This window comes from Gymnodraco acuticeps, unplaced genomic scaffold (genome assembly GCF_902827175.1).
Source record: "Gymnodraco acuticeps unplaced genomic scaffold, fGymAcu1.1, whole genome shotgun sequence".
Classification (NCBI taxonomy): Eukaryota; Metazoa; Chordata; class Actinopteri; order Perciformes; family Bathydraconidae; genus Gymnodraco; species Gymnodraco acuticeps.
In genome coordinates, this window is record NW_022990206.1 from 1,246,948 (window position 1) to 1,267,865 (window position 20,918).

Consider the following 20,918-nt stretch of genomic DNA (forward strand, 5'->3'; position numbering starts at 1 on the left):
ATGATCAGATTTCAAATAAGGAAGCAAAATGGTTGAATTATGCTGAATGGTTTTAATGTTTAGGGGAAGTGAATGTTTGTCGCACTTCCAGAATTCATTCATTTAACTTTAAATGCTCTCTGTTGCACTTCTATAAACGTTGGCCAACACTGAAAACACTAATTTGTAGACAATCAGGTTTTGGTACATAGAAAGTTGCTCAATCACATTAATTATCGGCGGTTTGCTATAACAGTGGTGTCTTCAGATTCTAGGGGGAAATAGAATAGGTAAATATTTGTATGTTAAATTAGGGCTGCCTTTAAAATAGAACTTTAAAAACCTTGTAGCTGTTAAATACAGTCATAAAGCCATAAAACCATCTGCCTGCTACCTTTTTCAAATCCATTGATCAAGTGTTTGAAGGAAAAACGTTTTTTTTAGCCGGCCGTCAGTGTCACTGCACCACGGGCAGTAACAATGAATGGCAGCGTGAACCCCCTGCTATTTGAAATCAGCTGATTACACACCAATCAGTTTGTATTCATTCAGCTGAACACAAAGTATCATCTGTTTCATCAGACACCGTGGGGGATTCACACCATGAATCATAAGGTGAACTTCTAAAATATACCAAATTCCTTTTTCCCCGTTTCACTTCTTTAGTTACAGTGAACTGTTCATTATTCCTATCTGTCTTTGTCTCTAGCAACCCTGCTGTTGTTCTTTAAAGACTCTCCTCAATCTCCTTCTTGGTGCCCTGACGTCTGTATCAGGAAGTGAGGCAGCTGTTTCGGTCTGTCGTACAGATGTCACACTCTCTCACTCCTTTTCCCCCTGTCAGCCACCCAATGTTTTAATGAATGCTTTGTGTACTAGGACACCTGCTGGCTAAAGGTACTAATCCACAAACTAGCTATCTGTCTTGAGAGCTGGATGTGTCTATTTCTCGCACTACTGGTAGTTTTATTCTGACTGGTGAGATCTTCAAACATGGAGCAGTCCTTTTTACGAAGGCAATTTCTTTTTTAAAGGTGTGTCCATGCTGATTGTGAAACATATTTGTCAGTGGCATGATTGACAGCTGGAATGTTTTGAAGCTCTATGTACTTTTATCTATGGTTCACTAGGATCGTGTGCACAAACTATGTGGAGTCTACGCTTTTTTAATACAGAGTCTGTGAGTAGAGTCATTATTTGTATACAGCAGGAGTTTTTCAGTAAAGTAGAAAAATGTAAAACTAGTTTGAATGCATTGGTGGTGTTCACGCCTACTTTGTGCAGCCCTGTGCGAATGTAGGCTTTTTGTATCCTCTTGTGTCTATAGATTGATTGCTGTTTTACCATTTTAAATTCCCTTCACCTACAGTTTTACACCTTTATTACTTGAACATGCTAACATGAATACTTCCCCTTTTTAGTCCAAAAAAATAGTGCAGTTGTTTTTATGCATTTAACACACAGACACACCAAACAGATGATACCAGTGTACACACACACACGCGAGCGAGCAAGAAAGCGCACACACACCCACACAAGCGTATATCTGATGGTTTTGTGAGGCCTAGCAGATGCCTTTAATCAGATCATGTCACATTGACACAAACATGTTTGCTGCCTCACTAAGTGCACACTGAACAATACACACACACACACACACACACACACACACACACACACACACACACACACACACACCTTCCAGTGTATTGTTGTTTAACCCTATTTGTCAGGTTAAGAGGCTTTCCTATTGAGCCAAGCTTAGCCTGTCACCCCTCAATAATATTTCCACATGTCACTGCCCCATCCACATGTCATGTATATTTTTCTCATACCACCATATGATTCCTGAACTAACTTCTCCTTGGCGTACGAGTAGATGGCAGGTGGAGGATGGGTGCTCCTTCAGCTTACACCCATCCCGCCTCCCACTGTCTTGCCCTGGGCTGGGGAGCTTTTGTGTTGGCTGGAGGAAATGTATTGTGTGTTCATCTGCCCCCCCCCCCCTCATCTCCCTCTTTCTCCACAAGCTTCAGTGTTTACCCTCAAAAAGCCAACAGCAGATGGGGGGGCTTTGCTGGCACACAAACACCAGCAGAGAGGTGACGGGGTGTGATCTTGTATGCGTATAGATTGAGCATGTGGGACGGTGTGAAGTCTTTGTTTATGAACGGAAGTCTGCTATATTTAGATGTGCTAATGTTAGTTTCAGCACATGGTTCTTGTTTCCAGAACATGCATATATGCATCTTTGAGTTCCTCATGACCGTTAGGACTCAGGGCAATAATAGTTAGACAGCGGGTAACATTTTCTGAAGAGTCTCATAACGGGAGGAATTAAATATGAACATCAGCCATAAATGCATCACAAAAGACTGCCTCAAATGGAGTAAATAAATGTATCTAAACAAATGGCAACGAGAGGAAACCATGTTATATTTATTATCAGGCTGCTTCCCACAGAAGTAGAGAAGTGAACCAGGTGAAGTGGAGACAGTCGTCAGTGATGTGAGTCACTGCCTGCAGTGCTACCTGCAGGCAGTGACTCAGGAGAGGGCATGATGGATGACTGATGCTGAATACCATCTGTGTTCTTTATTATTTCCAACATCACTCAATATGTTGACGTCACAAATGTTATTTGTTTTATTGACATTTTAGATTCCGTTTTTTTGTGAGATAATCGGTTAATATTGGGGCTTTTCTGTTGCTAACATTAATGTTGCTTCTCTAGAATGTAACTTATTCCAAAAAATACCCCTTCATCACAAAACAACCCACAGAAAAATTCAACCCTTATAGGCCAGACTCAAATGAATGTTTGGGGGATCTGGGAGGATATCCTGACCTTCACGCCCTTCCGGCTAAGCTCCAGTTGAAAAGAAGCTGCTGGCAACACACGTGTCTCCGATATCACATGTCCATCTGTCGCAATGTCAACAGTAGAGTTGACAAGCGTCTCTTTGGCTTACCTCCAAATTGGGTCAAAAATGAAACAATGGTCATGGACGTCTATTATGTCTTATATTGGATCATATGACTGAACCCTTCCTAATTAAACCATTTCATACATGTGCTTGAGTGTGGGTCAGTGTAATGGTTTAACAGCGATACTCCAGATTTAACAATATTTGGGAAAACTACTAAAACTGCTTAGTTTATAAAAAGAGTAGCTCATTTTCAACCTATTTGTCAGTTTTGGCAATCAATTATTAATGTCTGTGTGATTGAGGTTTCTTCGACCTTAACATGTAGCACACAGATGATACAACAAGAGAAATCATTCAATGTCTTAAAGTACTTTATATTTTCGGTCATGTTTTTTTCGGGACGGGACTTAATCAAGCTATTTGTGCTGTAATATAACTTTGAAAACCTTTAACATATTATTATGCAGAAAGAGCTGTTGTTCCAAGTAATAACACAATATTATCTGCTTATAAATGGATTGTTATATTCACCACATTATTTTTGTGGCTTGTCTTTTTTTTTCTTTTTCGTTATGGGTGAAAGGTTAGAGTATGCAGGAGCACAGTGCGTCAGTTCTGTCCTATGCCTAATGTTATTGTGTCCAAAAGGTCTTGTGTCGTATTGAGAGTTGTTTCACTCTGCTGTGACGCAGAAAGTCAGACCCACCTCTATTTGTTCAGTCCCAAAGTGTGGTTGAACCCTCTCACTGTTGAGATAAAGTAGGGAGTAATACAACATTATGCTATACCAACTCTACCAGGTAACAGAAATAATCATCTTTTATTGGTCAGTCACCCAACACTCAAACGTACATGCTTGTTGTAAGATGCAAGTATATAAAACAAGCCTTATTGTGTTTGAAATATAAAATGACGTCAGTGGCAATACTCAGATAAGAGGTATAAAAACAGCATGTTATCTTTGATGACTTGTCTGTTAAACTAGTGTTGTCACGATACCAACATTTTGGTTTTGATACCGATACCAAGTCAAGAATTGCGATTCCGATTATTAAAAAAAGGGAAACAGTCTTAAATGTAATTATTGTGCTTTATTTCACACCATAACCATAACACAAACTTTTAAACAATAAACAAAATAAATGACAATAATTCGTATTAAGTAAAATTAAGCATCATCTCAAACAACTTTTTTGTTTTATAAACCGTTTTATAAAATATAATTTTTTTTGTAATAGTACAGTAATATAAATAATTATTGACAAAATGTACATTGCAGATGTTAGCCACATTGGTAAGTTAGCTAAAAAGATAGCCATATTAGACAGTTATCATTGCCATTAATTGCCTCGTCAAACTACGAAAACGTTCGTTTGTCACAAAATAAATGACACTTGTTTGACTTAGATTTGAGGGCATGGGCTTGAGCATGATGTAATTATGCGATCACATTCGCTAACCTGTCTGTCTTTAAATTCAGCTCTGGATGCCAGTCGGCAAGGTGCTTAGCCAAGTTTGATGTGTTGGCTCCCTTGGTTTTCAGGGATCTAAAACATTTCTTACAGATGGGCCTCGTGGTGTCCGTAGGCTTGCCCTCACTGTCAGAGATATAGCTAAAAATAATACTTCCAAATTTCGCTTCTGGCGTCTTTTTTGTCAACAAGCCGAGGCGCAGCGGCAGTTGCACTCTCACTTGCAGCCATGCTTCTTGTTTTCTCACATGCTCTGGCAGCTAGCGCGTGCACGAGAGAGGTGAGGGACTTAGAGCTTGCTTGAGAGGGGAGGGACTGCAGGCCAGTGGCGGTTCTAGACCAATTTGACTGGGGGGGCCAGTTATTTTCTGATGGGGGCACACAATAAATGCAGGACGAAAAAGAGAATTAGACAGTATGAAGTAATTGCGCATAAGAAAACAATGCAATACAGTTATTGGCATTTGTTTCAGTACACTTATTTATTTCAGATATATCTTATAGTTATTACTGTTAGCTTCAGCTTAAGTTATAGTACAATTTTTGCACTAACACCATATCATATTTATATAAAAATAAAGGCAATGAACAGTTACATCTCTACTTTACATCTACAATTACACGGATACAATAGTTTAAATCACCTTCAATTATCGTGGTAGTCTCTCGAAACGTAGGTTTCAATCAGTCTTTCTTGGATGCAACAGCCTCTGATGATCCGAGATGAAAAGTGTTTGTTTTTCGCCTTCAGCCGGACAGTGAAAGTGAGTGCACCGCTCTAATGGGTCCGACTAGAATGACGAATAACGTTAGTTCCGTCTATTCCGTCATTCAATAAATCGTGTAATAAATCATACATTTTTCAGTTTTCACTTTTCATTTTTAGGGGGGCCACAGGGGGGTCAGATGTCAGTGTTAGGACCGCCCCTGCTGCAGGCACGGCTGCAGTGCAGAGAGTGGAAGCAGAGCGCTGAAAACACACGGCTCTTATTTAAACGGTGCTTTCTCACCGGAGTACTTTTCCCCGTCATTCTTAAAGTACCGATACTAATGAAACGGAGGAATCGTAACGTTCTTAAACGCAGGGTATCGCGGTACCTTTCAAGTATCGGTACACCGTGCAACACTATGTTAAACATTGTCTTGTCTTTCTTGGGGAGTTTCTTTAGTATTAGTATCTAGTATCTTAAAATCAAAAAGTGACATTTTATATTATTTATTGCCTTCCCTTGCCAACATTATGTATAAAAGAAGACAGTCACATGCAGAGGGTGGACACGGTATCAGTTTCCCTTTTCAACAAACTAAATAATAGTTTTCAGACACTTGCATGGATGTTTTCAAACCAACCGCATGAACATGTTTATGGCTTTTTTGCTGCCTGTCAGAACAGTCACTTCAGCAGAGCCAGACATTCACCTCCATCACGGTCACCTGGCTCCTTTCATGTGCATGTGCTGATTGTGCTCATACTGACAGTACTTTATGCAGACGCTTCACTCTGCTGTCCCTGCACTCTGCTGTCCCTGCAGTCGCTGCCCTCTGGACCGCGGCCCGCTGCCGTGTTGTGACCGTGGGCAGCGCTGGAATGTGAGACAGCAAAAACACAGACCATGGCTCATTGTCAAAACTGCAAGGCTGGATTTGTCCAATGACTGGCACGGATATTTTAGGGTTTTACTTGTGGTATTTTATTGTTTATTATTCATCTATAAACAATCACTTGCACTTGACATTCCTACATCACTTATTCATAACTTATATCCAAAGTGCTTGGGAAAATACTACTATGACTCTGTTTCTTTAAACCTGAATTATTTATTTGAGAAGTGTGACCTGCTTCCCATCTAACACCACATTTTAGATTTTGCATTCAACATTTGTATGCATTTCTACATTAAAGTTAACATTACACTCTGTTTAGCTGTGTAGTCAATATGGTCTTCTTTTTTATTTACTCATAAACTTTAAATGATCTTATATTTACTCTTTGCGCTTGGCTGCATCTCATAGGTCAGAAGTTCAGGCCTATATTCGACCCAGCATCTCTTTACTACTCTAAAAGAAAAGGCTAGTTTCCTGTGACATCTCTGCAGCATTTTACATGCATTTACATTTTACGTGATTCACAACTGGCAAGGTCATAACACATGATCCTATGTCCGAGCCTTTTTTTAATAAAAATGTCATACTGGGTAACTTTGTTTTGCCGCAGTGTTGTTTGATGCATTGCAATACTGAATGCAACCTGGCAATAAGGCTCGAATCATGGCAGGAATCATAAGGCCAGGGTTCCTGAGTGTCCTTGAGCGGCATGCTGAATATCAGAGTGTTTCAGACGTACTTCTCTGCAACTGAAGCTCATGTTTGACTTCCTGGTATCGGGTGTCTAGTAGAGTGAAATGACACTTTAAGGCATTATTAATATAGCATTAACAAATGGATACATATCTGTGTAATGATACAACTGTTTAAAGCGTTGCAATGACCTAGTGACACACAAAGAGGGTGCTACATTCACACGAGACCAAGTTTGAAAAACTCGACACCTTCTTTCAAACATTTTGCCAGATGATGGCAGCACTGGACCTGGTATTTAATGTTCTTTAATGTTTCCTACTGATGGGAAGCAGTAGTGGCAACCTGTTTGTCCGCAATTGGTTTCATGTCACTTAGTACAATACATAATTTACACCTCACACCCAAACAATGAGACCTGGTGTCCAGTTCTGTCACATTGACCAGTGCATATATGTAAAGGAAATAGGCAATTAAACAGTACAGAACTGTTTTGTTTTTATTTGATGTTAACCAGCCTCCTTTCATGTCCCCTGTCCAGATGCTGCAGGATTGTGCCAAGGCCCGCAGAGAAGTGGAGCTCCACTGGAGGGCGTCACCTTGTGCCAACATCGTGCGCATCATTGATGTCTACGAGAACCTCTATCAGGCCAGGAAGTGCCTGCTTATTGTCATGGAGTGGTGAGTGCACAGTCTCAGTGACACAAACAATACAATACCTATCCATGTGTAGTGGTTAATCAAATGACCACATGTAAACGTCCTGGGAGAGGGATCCCTCCTCTGTTGCTCTCCCTGAGGTTTCTCCCATTTTTCCCTTTAAACTGTGGGTTTTCTCCGGAAGTTTTTCCTTGTACGATGTAAGGGTCTAAGGACAGAGGGTGTCGTATTGTCATACTGATATTCTGTACACACTGTGAAGACCACTGAGACAATTGTAACATTTGTGATATTGGGCTATATAAATAAACATTGATTGATTGATTGATAAATGCAGCTCCTTATCCCTCGGTCAAAACACTTTAAAGTGCACTTTAGCAGATATATTTGGGCAGCGATGATCCTCCTGACAGATATATACAGTGGGGCAAAAAGGTATTTAGTCAGCCACCAATTGTGCAAGTTCTCCCACTTAAAAATATGAGAGAGGCCTGTAATTTTCATCCTAGGTATACCTCAACTATGAGAGACAAAATGAGAAAGAAAATCACAATGTCTGATTTTTAAAGAATTTATTTGCAAATTATGGTGGAATAACAAAATAACAAAAGTTCATCTCAATACTTTGTTATATACCCTTTGTTGGCAATGACAGAGGTCAAACGTTTTCTGTAAGTCTTCACAAGGTTTTCACACACTGTTGCTGGTATTTTGGCCCATTCCTCCATGCAGATCTCCTCTAGAGCAGTGATGTTTTGGGGCTGTCGCTGGGCAACACGGACTTTCAACTCCCTCCAAAGATTTTCTATGGGGTTGAGATCTGGAGACTGGCTAGGCCACTCCAGGACCTTGAAATGCTTCTTACGAAGCCACTCCTTCGTTGCCCGGGCGGTGTGTTTGGGATCATTGTCATGCTGAAAGACCCAGCCCCGTTTCATCTTCAATGCCCTTGCTGATGGAAGGAGGTTGTCACTCAAAATCTCACGATACATGGCCCCATTCATTCTTTCCTTTACACGGATCAGTCGTCCTGGTCCCTTTGCAGAAAAACAGCCCCAAAGCATGATGTTTCCACCCCCATGTTTCACAGTAGGTATGGTGTTCTTTGGATGCAACTCAGCATTCTTTCTCCTCCAAACACGTCTAGTTGAGTTTTTACCAAAAAGTTCTATTTTGGTTTCATCTGACCATATGACATTCTCCCAATCCTCTTCTGGATCATCTAAATGCTCTCTAGCTAACTTCAGACGGGCCTGGACATGTACTGGCTTAAGCAGGGGGACACGTCTGGCACTGCAGGATTTGAGTCTCTGGCGGCATAGTGTGTTACTGATGGTAGCCTTTGTTACTTTGGTCCCAGCTCTCTGCAGGTCATTGACTAGGTCCCCCCGTGTGGTTCTGGGATTTTTGCTCACCGTTCTTGTGATAATTTTGACCCCCCGGGTGAGATCTTGCGTTGAGCCCCAGATCGAGGGAGATTATCAGTGGTCTTGTATGTCTTCCATTTTCTAATAATTGCTCCCACAGTTGATTTCTTCACACCAAGCTGCTTACCTATTGCAGATTCAGTCTTCCCAGCCTGGTGCAGGTCTACAATTTTGTTTCTGGTGTCCTTTGACAGCTCTTTGGTCTTGGCCATAGTGGAGTTGGGAGTGTGACTGTTTGAGGTTGTGGACAGGTGTCTTTTATACTGATAACAAGTTCAAACAGGTTCCATTAATACAGTTAACGAGTGGAGGACAGAGGAGGCTCTTAAAGAAGAAGTTACAGGTCTGTGAGAGCCAGAAATCTTGTTTGTTTGTAGGTGACCAAATACTTATTTTACCGAGGAATTTACCAATTAATTCATTAAAAATCCTACAATGTGATTTCCTGGATTCTTTCCCCCCATTCTCTCTCTCATAGTTGAAGTGTACCTAGGATGAAAATTACAGGCCTCATCTTTTTAAGTGGGAGAACTTGCACAATTGGTGGCTGACTAAATACTTTTTTGCCCCACTGTATACCCCATGTGAATGTGGAAGTAACATATGAGACTTCAGCCATCACATGTCTGTAGTGGTGCATTCCTGATAAGACAACATGTAAATGGGAGGATTTGATGGAGAATTGTAAAGTTATGTTGGAGCATCTCATCAGTGGCTTTAGTGGTTTGCATGGAAAGATGACCTTCTATTCAAAGTGGACAATTGATGTTTAATGATATTTTCATTGTCACTAGCCTACGACTTAGATATGATCAAGGATCCTTCGGATGTTCTGGACATATTGCTTCTTTGGCAAGTAAGAACTTTTCAAAACAATTATGAATTCAAATACAAGACCCCACTGTTTGTCTGATTGCGTTTAAAAGTAGGGCTGCTCGATTATGGGCAAAAATTCATAATCTTGATTATTTGGGTCAATAATTGATATCACGATTATTAAAAAACAATTATCCATTTACTTTGAAACATCCATTTATTGAAAAAATTGAACATTATGGTTTTTTAAAACCGTTGATTACCCTGAACTTTAAGTATAATTCAACTGAAAAACCAATAAAAATAAATAATCGTTTTATTTCGATTATGTTGTTTTCATGTTCGTTGCAAGCCAAAATTGTAATTGCGATTAAAATACGATTAATTCAGCAGCCCTTATTAAAAGTAACATTTTTAGATTGTATACATCCATCTGATGACTTCTATACATCTGAGAAGTACAACTATTTCCAGACTTGGGACTCATGAGCAAGAAAGCCTAAAGGTGAAGCAATACCCATCTTAGTTGTTATCAACAGTCGCATACATTATTGTAAATCTGTAGCGTATGACCGTTAGAAGAAAATGAACCATTTCTTCTAAATGAGATGGGTGTCTTTTCTTCGCCTTTAGATGTTCTATATGTAGCACTTTAAACCACTAAACCCCCATCCACTTGTGACACGTGCAATTAGGGCTGTGGTTACTACAGTGCGGAGGGAGTGGACTTGTCCGCCTACACATTCAAGCAAAATGCAGCAAATGATGACTAATTTCCTTAAGCAGATGTATAGCATGAAATGTCAATAATGAAAAGTAATTCCGATGAAACTAAAACATTTCCTTGAATATCACAGAGACGTAACACTTAAAGACTGAGGTATTCTGTGTGATTGTCTCCTGACACTGCACACATTGAGTCGTTCTGGTCACCTATATTCTGATATCTAAGTATTCTTCCATGTTGTGAAACGGGTCCCAATGACACTATGTTGAGTCTGACCATTGACTCCGGAGTTGTCAGACAGTCGATCCTACGCTGTCATTGGAGGCAGTCGCAATTTCTACAGGCTCGCACTACCTGTTAGCATCTGGCATCTGTTAGCATCTAGCTCTCCTGCTTACAAACTTTTAGCCATCCCTGCTTATACAAGTAGTAGTTTTAGTTGTCTGCGATCTGCCGAGGCCTACTCCCACCTGTCGAGTTCGGCTGTACTGAGGTGTTTTTCCTCCGGAGACGTCGCAAAGAGACGGAGCGGCTCCACCTGTTGCTGCATGCGATCTGCGATTTACGGAGGCCTGCTCGTCGCAAAGAGACGGAGCGGCTCCACCTGTTGCTGCCTGCGATTCTGCGATCTGCGATCTACGGAGGCCTGCTCCCACCTGTAGAATACGGCTGTACTGGAGAGGTTTTTACCCCGGAGTCGTCGCAGAGAGACGGAGTGGATCCACGCTTTGGGCTTGGCCTGCTTCCACCGGGCGTGTGCTGTTGTACGGAGGAGGATTTTACCACCGCTGGGGCCTGCTTTCCACCTGTCCTGGTTCTGCTGTTGCAGAGGCCTGCTTTCACCCCGTGGATACCACGGAGGAGACCGGAGCGCATTCCACGCTGCTGTTTTCGCCTGTCCCTTTGCTGCTGTGCTCGATTTTGCTCCAGGAACATTGCGGATACTGTGTGCTGGTCTGGGAAAATGGCCCATATCGGGATTCTGCTGTGCCTGTTAACTGTTTTTGGACTATGAGAAGATCTCTAGTCATTCTGAGGAGTCTACTGGATCAGGATGGATTCGGATGTGTTACTAAACAATTACCGGTTGCCTTGTCACAGGACAATCTGCTCGACAAAATATGTTTGTCTTTTTGTTTTCCTGCGATGATGGTTTCTTCAGGACTGCTTCTTAAGCTCAAATTACACTCTCGCAGACTTTTCCGGTGTTTCTAAATTAGATGACAATGTATGTGTGTCGTTTTAAGAGGAAAAGATGCCTGGTTTTTTTGTTGTTGTTATTACTGTCAGGGAAATGTACAACCTAACCCTGGTCCGCCCAGTAGTAGTAGTCAGATCGCTACTCCTGCTGATTTAAAGCTAGGTCTGGGTTGGGTTTCATCCACTTGAATGTGCGCAGTCTGTTAGGTAAACTAGATTTTGTCCGTATCTGGGCAAGCTCAACTGACGCTGACGTCATTGTTTTATCAGAAACATGGCTAAACAAATCTATTTTGGCCTCTGACATTGCCTTAAATGGTTTTAATGTGTATCGTACCGACCGGCCCTAATAAAGGTGGTTGCGTTGCCATTTATGTTAAGAATAAGTTCAGTGTAACCACATTAGTTTCCAAATCGATCAGTAAGCAATTTGAATTTAGTTAGCCATAAATATAGAAGTGGCAAAGGGTCAACAGGTCATTGGTGGTGGGCCGTTACAGACCCACCCTCAGCTGTCAAAGACTCCTTGTCTTCACTAGCAAATCTTTTATCACAACTAGACTACAGGAAATAGTGCTACTTGGAGATTTTAACTGGGACTGGTTAACTGCAGTGTCAGAGGATTTTTAAAAACCTTTGTATCTCTTTAAATGTTACTCAGATTGTGGACAGTCCTACTCGCCCTAACATTAAGTCCCCTAATAAATCCTCCCTAATTGATCTCATTTTAACTAATGTTCCCCATAAACATTCATCTGTGGGAGTATTTGCAAATGATCTGAGTGATCACTGTGTTGTAGCCACAATTAGGGACACTAAGGTCCAAAAGGTTAAACCTCGCATTATCATTAAGAGAGACAAAAAACATTTTGTGGAGCAGGGTTTTGTGCATGATCTGTTTGATTTTGATTGGGGTAAAATCGATCTGTGTGCTGATGTAGAAACCGCATAGTCTTATTTTTATCTTGGTTTTATGGAGATCATTGATAGACATGCACCCCTGCGTAAATTTAGAGTAAAGGGACGAGACAATCCTTGGTTTTCTGCTAATCTGTCCAGTCTCCTTCATGAGAGAAACAAGGCCTGGGCAAAGGCTAGGAAATCAGGCTCAGAGGTAGAATGGCTGCATTTTAGGCAGCTAAGGAATAGCTTCACATCGCAAATCAAAAGTGCTAAATCAAAGTACTATCTGTCAGTAACCACAAAGAATCTGAATAATCCTGGAAAATTTTGGAAAGCCATTAAATCGTTATCCACCGGCGATATCCGTAATTAGCTACCTCCGTGCATTACCACAGCATCTGGCACTATATCGGACAGGGCTACTATGCTAAATTGCTTTAATGAGCATTTTGTGTCCTGTGGTTCTCTTTTTGATTCTGTCACTACCTCTGCTTCTGTGAACACTACAGTATGTGACTCTGAAAAACCTGTGTTGGAAAACCCTTTTAGTTTTACCCCTTTTACTGTTGATGTTGTTCGTGAAGCTTTAACCAAGTTAGATCCTAAGAAACCGGCTGGCCCGGACAATGTAGAACCTTTCTTTTAAAGATAGCTGCAGATTTTATTGCTCCACCTCTCACTACTCTTTTTAACCTCTCCCTCAGCACTAACACAATTCCAAAATTGTGAAAGTCAGCGTATGTCCTGCCTTTGCTAAATGGAGGGGAGGCCACCTTATTAAATAACTATTGGCCAATCTCTAAGTTGTCAGTTCTGGCTAAGGTTCTTGAACGCCTAGTGAGTGAACAGGTAAAGGTGTTTTTATGTACAAATGACATCCTGTCTAAACATCAGTCAGGCTTCAGAAAACAACATAGCACCATCACTGCGACAATGAAAGTGGTGAATGATGTGGCGAGTATTTTAGATAATAAGCAGAGTTGTGCAGCTCTATTTATTGACCTTTCAAAAGCGTTTGACACCGTCGATCATCGCATTTTAAAGCAGAGGCTAGCCAGTATAGGCATGTCCAGCCATGCAGTAGGGTGGTTTGTGAACTACCTCTCTGAAAGGTCCCAATGTGTTCACTTTGATGGGTTGTCTTCTGAGTGGTTAAACATTACTAATGGTGTTCCTCAAGGTTCTGTTTTAGGTCCACTTTTATTCTCCATATATATCAACAGTTTAGGTGAAAATGTGGATGAAGCTACTTTACATTTGTATGCGGATGATACCGTGATGTACTGTGCAGGTCCCTCCATTAAGGAGGCTGGTGTTAAATTACAGGCTGTTTTTAACATTATTCAGACTCAGCTCTCTGAACTAAAGCTTCTTTTAAATGTTGAGAAAACCAAGGTAATGCTCTTTTCAAAAGCTAAAAAGACACCAGAGCCTGTTTTTAGATATTGTAACTACGCAAGGAATAAAACTTGAAGTGGTTACCTGTTACAAATACCTTGGTATCTGGCTTGATGATTGTCTCACTTTTAAACTCCATGTCAATAACCTGCTTAAAAAGCTGAGGGTTAGGCTAGGTTTCTTCTACAGGAACAAGTCCTGTTTCTCGCTTGAGGCCAGGAAAAGGCTAGTCACTGTGACCTTTTTACCTGTGCTGGACTATGGTGATTTGATGTATATGAATGCACCTGCTAATTGCCTGGTCAAGTTAGATGCTGCGTATCACAGCGCACTGAGATTTGTGACAAACTGTAAAGCATTAACCCATCACTGTACCCTGTATGCAAGGGCTGGTTTGCTTTCACTAACTGTACGGAGGATCAGTCACTGGTACATTTGTATATACAAAGCCATGTTAGGGAAACTTCCATCCTATATCTGCTCACTGATCTCACGGAAAATTGTAAGTGGCTACTGCCTGAGATCGCATGCTGTGGTTTTATTAAATGTGCCAACTGCTAGGACTGTCTTAGGGAAGACAGCTTTTAGATGCGCAGCTCCTCTGTCTTGGAATAGTCTGCAAATTAAATGGAAACTGAACAATCTGGTGCCAATAAATGTTTTTAAAGCTCGGTTGGATGCTACTCAATCGGAAGCTATAGGTACCTGTAATTATGTAAATGATGCTGTATGATGTCCTTTTGTTGTTCTATTTATGTTTTTATGTTTCATGTGGAACTACTTGAGCAGGTCTCCCTTGAAAAAGAGATCAATGATCTCAATGGGATTTATCTGTCTAAATAAAGGTTTGAAATGAAATGATATTATTTTGATATTTCAGTGATGGTCCTTCGTTTCTATAACTATGTCAAGAGCACACTCAAGTACCACATTTGGATTGGGGCTGAGAGCCACAGACAGGCATTGGAAGTCGAAGTATTGATATGGGATGTTGCACGTAGTTGTTTTTTGTCTTTTAACTCTAATGGTTCTCTTCAGCCTTTAATGATAATTTGCATAACCCAATCGTGCAATGCTGCAATTAATGACATGTATCATATTCAGATTTAGTTGAGACGACCACAGGTTAGATGTGTTAAAGGTAGGGTAGGTCAATCAATCAATCAATGTTTATTTATATAGGGTAGGTAATTCACTTCAGAAACACTTTTTGTTATATTCCATGGAATGCTCTTAACATCCCGATAGCAATGAATACGTTAAATACTTTGACAATAAATACATAAAAAAGGGTCATCTGTGGAAGCCGTGGCGCTGTAAAAAGCACGACCAATCATCTGAGCCGGCCCAGGGCAGATAACTGGATGGCCTACCTGCCTGTCAGCCTTCCATCTCGTGCACAAACTTATCTCGTGCCCTCATTGGTCATGTGCGCGTTCGTGTGTGTTGGAGGAGGGGCTCTGTAAGGAAGTCTGAAGGAAGGGGCAGATTTTTTTTCTTTAGCAGATTAGAAAGGAAACATTGAAACACATTTTCTTCAGCACTCAGATCTTTTCGAATGAGGGCTACCACGTAATACTTTCAGGTCATTTTACTAGTTTCCCTAGGTAGATAATGTAGGTCATCTTTAGCAAAAAAGACTTGTCCATTGATGTCCAGATCTCTTCAGTGATGGCTTCATCCCAGTGCTACCAGATGCTTCTGTTGTCCACCAGCAGACTAAATAGCTAACACACGACCTTACTCGATCAGAATATGGGGCAGGGGAGAACCTACGAAATGCAAAGTACGTATCATGATATCGATCTCAAAAAGATTTGGAAAGAAATAGCTGATGTGTATTGGGGCTTTTTCTAAACCGTTAGGATATGTTATTAGCACATTTCATCATTCTTACTGACGCAGTGTCCTCACACAGTACACGAGACTCGACATGATGTAGACTGAAACTTTAGGGTGTTACTGGTTTCTGCTGTGATGGTGTCAAGATGTGCGCTCTTAAGAACGCATTGATCTAAGTATCTATTCTGCTGAGAATTCACACTTCAGCACCAGACATGTTCAGAAACACAGGGTGTAGTCAGGAGACTTCAAGTTTCTCTGCCTTTGACCACATAAGTAATGTCAAACCACTGCACCAATTCTCACATTGCAACCTGAAATACTATTAGTATGGCAAATGTGATTGATTTTGGGAAGTTAAAAGCGTGTTGTGGTTTTGCAGGGCTGTCCCACAGCGCTTTAGTCTTTGGATGCCGTTCTCTCCTTTAACACAAGTATACCTTGAGAATCCGTTTATGTGGTCTCTCACATGTAGAGAGACACACACACACACACACACACACACACACACACACACACACACACACACACACATACACACACACACACGTGACTGTGCAACCTGAAACTTGCACAGTCAAACTGAGCAAAAAGATTAAATGAAACTTATCATTAAATGCTTTGAGTTGGATTCTCTCACACTCGGTCTCATGCATATTGAATTCAGGGTTAACAACCATTAGTCTCGTATTTGACAGCGCCAGTAACGTTTTCTTTCATTCTTAGTCTTGTACATTTCTCCTAAACACCTCTATTGTATTCAATTGTGGGTGATCTTCAAGTGGATCAGGGAATAGCAATTATCCTGGTATTACATAAGGGAGCCATACTGTTGTCTGTAGTATTCTATACAAATATGGCTTTATTAAACAACATTATAACTTCATTATAACGGTTTTGTGGAATTAAAAAAAGTAACTACCTTGAAATCTGCTTAATCAAGACACACAGCACATGTCATGCAAGTTTAGAAACCATAACTCTCTGTTCAGCACTTGGTATCATAGCTGAACAGATTCAGAATGTAGTGGTCAAAGTCACAGTCACTTTGAACTCACAAAACATGCCATAACTCAAGACTTCATATACAGTCATTTCGACGATTTAAATAGGTGTCTTCTTGATTGTAATCATGCTGTGCAGAGTTTTGAATAGTGTGCAGAATGCTGAGCTGGTCTGGTGTGAGCAGTCATTCAGTTGGCTTCAGATCTCTTGCGTTGGTCAACCACAGACCACCTCTACCTGCCAACCAGTCGGAGGATGAATGACAATAACTGCACCGCTGGCAGAGTGGGCTACGTTTCATTCAGCCAGTGCACTATGAGAAGAAAGCTTTCATCATGACGTGCTATTATTTCTCCTAAATGTTTTCATTGTGCAATGGCTTCGGTTTGCAAATGTTGCAATATGCTCTTAACCCTAGCGCCTTTTTCTGCCCTGTTTTTACTTCACAACTCTATAATGCTGCTCCACCCACATATGATGACCTCCCATGTAGTCCAGGCACGATTCAGTGCAAATGCGTGCATGTTGATCAATAATATTTCAGCCCTAAAATGACCATTTGTATATTTAAATAAGAAAATTAAATAAAACCGAGGTTGAAGTGAGTAATGAGTATATAGGAAGTGAATCAACTTATTTAGAAAGACCCTGATTTTGTTTTTTGCAGCATGGATGGTGGTGAGCTTTTCAGTCGAATCCAGGACAGAGGAGACCAGGCCTTCACAGAGAGAGGTAAGAAGTCAGCATATGTGGACTTAAAACGATCAAACGTTTATTACTATACTGCTGTGTCTTATGACATGACTACATAACACGCAGAGGCATAAAAGAGGCCCCTTCGGACACCTGCTAAATATAAAGTAGTTTTTTTCAACCCCCAGACATAATGCAACCCCTTTGTATTCCATCACTTGAGTCACTTGTTATCTCTGTGTTAAAATGGCTGTTTATCTCTTCATTTTAGAGGCATCTGACATCATGAAGAGCATAGGAGAGGCCATCCAGTTCCTGCATGCAATCAACATTGCCCACAGAGATGTCAAGGTTTGTATTATAACTTTGTAATATCATGTTGCTTAATAAAGAATATCCATGCTTTTTTATGACCAATTCAAGAAATCCGAGAGGGGCTTTAACCAGTTAAACCCCACGGCCCCGCGGGCGGGGGCAAAACGCAACATCTTGCAAGAAACAGCGTCTGAGGGCTTAACATTTAATAAACTATAAATGTGTCATATCCACTTAACGGGAAGAAACTCAGCTATCAGACAATATTAGCCATTTTTTGCAAAACGAAACATAAGGATAATAACAAAGGCTCTGAATTAGCCCTGAGCGAAAAAAATGCTAACACACTTAGCACAGAACTCACATTAAAATACCCTTATTACTTATCGTATCTGCACAAACAAGATATTGATTAGCAAGCTGAGATTCCACAGTTTCCAGAAATATAAGTATCATCACTGTGCGATCAGAACTCGCTGCGAAATGACAACAAACAACAACAACAAAATTAGCTTTACGGAGCTAAAATGTCTAAAAACTTCTTAACTTTGTGGTTTTCTGATCAAAAGTTGTGTTCAATGGCATTAAAACGATAAAAATGCGGCTGAAGGTTAATCCAATGGTTAATCCAATGTGTCTGTCACTTTGAAATGATTACTGATAATGCATCATTCCATTTTTATGTCAATAAGGGAGATTTCATATTAGCTGCTACGATAGCTACTAGAGTGTTTGACAGCTTCCGGTTCCAGGGCATTCTGGCTACGCATCACTCATTCACCAATGGGTAATGTTTAGATGGATTTTAGGAACTCCCCCTCGATTATATTGGCTCTAACGGTTAAAAAGAGGTGTCAATCTTCAAAATCGAACGAGGGGGGCCAGAGATATGGAAAATGCACCCAAATGACCCCAGAAGTGGGTTTTTACAGGGGTACTTATTATATGTTATAGTTTGGATTCCTAAAGCTTTTAGTCTACTATCCTATCATTCAAGGGTGGTTTTCACTATAAGTAATGTTTTCTTTTTGGACGGACAATAAAAAAATAAATAAATAAATAAACACTATAATTTACGTTTTTTTTACTATGTTCAATCTGAATTTACTTTAAAATAAAAAGATTTTGTATTGATTCTGACTTTTCTACATCCAACTCACAGGTGTATCATTACTTTGAGAAAAAAGATTATTAATTTACCCTTTTTAAAAGTGAAGATATAGTCATTTGTTCTGGGAATGTTATTTTCGAGCCTGTGGCCTGAAAAACAGGCTCGGGGCTTAGACTAATTTCTATAGCTATAGTAACTAAATAACTTGTTTTTCTTCTGGCCTGCTTCCTGTATCCTCCCTGCAGCCAGAGAATCTGCTGTATTCTACCAAGAGGCCCAATGCCCTGCTCAAACTCACAGATTTTGGCTTTGCCAAGGAAACCACTTCACACAACTCTTTAGCTACTCCCTGCTACACACCCTACTATGTTGGTAAGCATCTGCTTCTGTGTGAACTCTCATTCTTGCTCCACTTGTTGCTTATTAACAAAGAGTTCCAATGATTCGGGACACATTTACACTTGCTTTACCCTTTATTCATGTCTTCCTATCTGCAGCTCCAGAAGTTCTAGGCCCAGAGAAATATGACAAGTCCTGTGACATGTGGTCGTTGGGTGTGATTATGTATATCCTGTAAGTCTGAACCCTTTCAACACATTATACTATCATTTACTTGGTGCTTTAAAGGTCATCTATTATGCAAAATCTACTTTGTCACGTCTTTTATACATAAACATGTGTCCCCTCTGTGTAAAGACATTCTGAAAGTTTCAGGAAAAAAGATCCGCTCACTTTTTGTCCTGATCCATTTCTATAAAAACCTGTCTGAAAATGAGCTTTTGGCGACTTTATGATGTCATAATGATGTTTGGCTTGTGTAACCATTAGCCAATCACCAACCAAGGTACCCCCCCTAACCCTAACCCCTGCCCCCAGCCCACCTTATCACCTGAATCTCCTTCTAGAGCACCATTGTGTTTTTAAACCAAATGTCTCTCAGAGGGGCGTGGGGAGGGGCTCCTTTTCATCTAAAGTAACAGACACAGAATCAGCACCTTTGAAACGGGGTTGAAACAGAGGGGTTTATGGGATGCTGCAATGCATGATCTGTTTGGTATTTCTAGCCAAACACTTCAGAGACATGTTTTGTATATAACTGAAACCTATAATATATTGATGAAAAACATTATTATAGGGAACCTTTAACTAATATTTGCATTATCAACAGCTTGTGTGGATACCCTCCTTTTTATTCTAACCATGGTCTAGCCATCTCCCCTGGGATGAAGAAGAGGATCAGGATGGGCCAGTATGAGTTTCCCAACCCTGAATGGTCTGATGTGTCAGAGGAAGGTCAGTCCACATGCATACCTACACTAAATGTGATAAACTGTTGACTTGGCCTTTTTCATAAAACTGGAAATAACAACAAAGAACATTTATTTTGATTGTTAACAGAGGAGCTCCTGCTGTATACATCTTAAATTGAAACACTGTCATATATAGTATATAAGTCTGATATAACATCCAATTCATTTTACAATTGTATTGTTTCATAAGCTCCCGAAGGAAGTCTTTATTTAAGCCTTCACCTAAATGTGACAAAGCAGCTGGCTTTTGAAGTCAACTTTCTGATCAAGAAATGGAAACTGATGCAGATGTTTCACACACACCTATCAACAACCATCGGTCACATTCACTGCAATTGAAAGTGAAGTCTTATTTTCTGAGTAATGGAAAGCTTTTATGAAGAAAAGAGAAGCTAAAGTGGTGATTTGGCATATACCGACCCTAAATCTCCCTCCAACAGAGGGGTGTACTTGCGGATACTTGCCGTGTTGCACTGTAGTACTCTTCTCAAGCACAGTCATCATCATTACTCTCCGTGTGTGCTTTTGCCTTCTTCATTGTAGGATTTCTCAGTACTGTTCAAGATTACACCATTTTTAGCAAAAAAAAGCTTGGGGTTATCCGAGTCCATGAAAGAATGATGACACACCCTCAATCAGAACATAATGTGCTGCAGCCTTGCCTCTAGAATCTCCCACATTTTCACACATCCTACATAAGAAGAAGAGATACTATGACCCCAACCTGAAGAGTATATCATGTTTATTTGTCATGTATAGAGATATTATGTCTCTCTACCTGTTTGTTGATCTGTCACCTTGTAATTGTATGCACTGTTTTACTGAAGTTCAC

General features: G+C 40.5%; 1 protein-coding gene across 1 annotated transcript in view; it reads left to right on the forward strand.

Annotated features, from left to right (window-relative positions):
* mapkapk2a (MAPK activated protein kinase 2a) overlaps window positions 1-20,918 on the forward strand; it is a 36,553-nt gene that overhangs the window by 13,117 nt on the left and 2,518 nt on the right. The window contains exons 2-7 of the mRNA XM_034218319.1: window positions 7,221-7,360; window positions 17,325-17,389; window positions 17,622-17,701; window positions 19,022-19,148; window positions 19,274-19,349; window positions 19,945-20,069. Of these exons, the coding sequence (XP_034074210.1) occupies window positions 7,221-7,360; window positions 17,325-17,389; window positions 17,622-17,701; window positions 19,022-19,148; window positions 19,274-19,349; window positions 19,945-20,069 (613 nt within the window). The remainder of the gene's footprint in view (window positions 1-7,220; window positions 7,361-17,324; window positions 17,390-17,621; window positions 17,702-19,021; window positions 19,149-19,273; window positions 19,350-19,944; window positions 20,070-20,918) is intronic.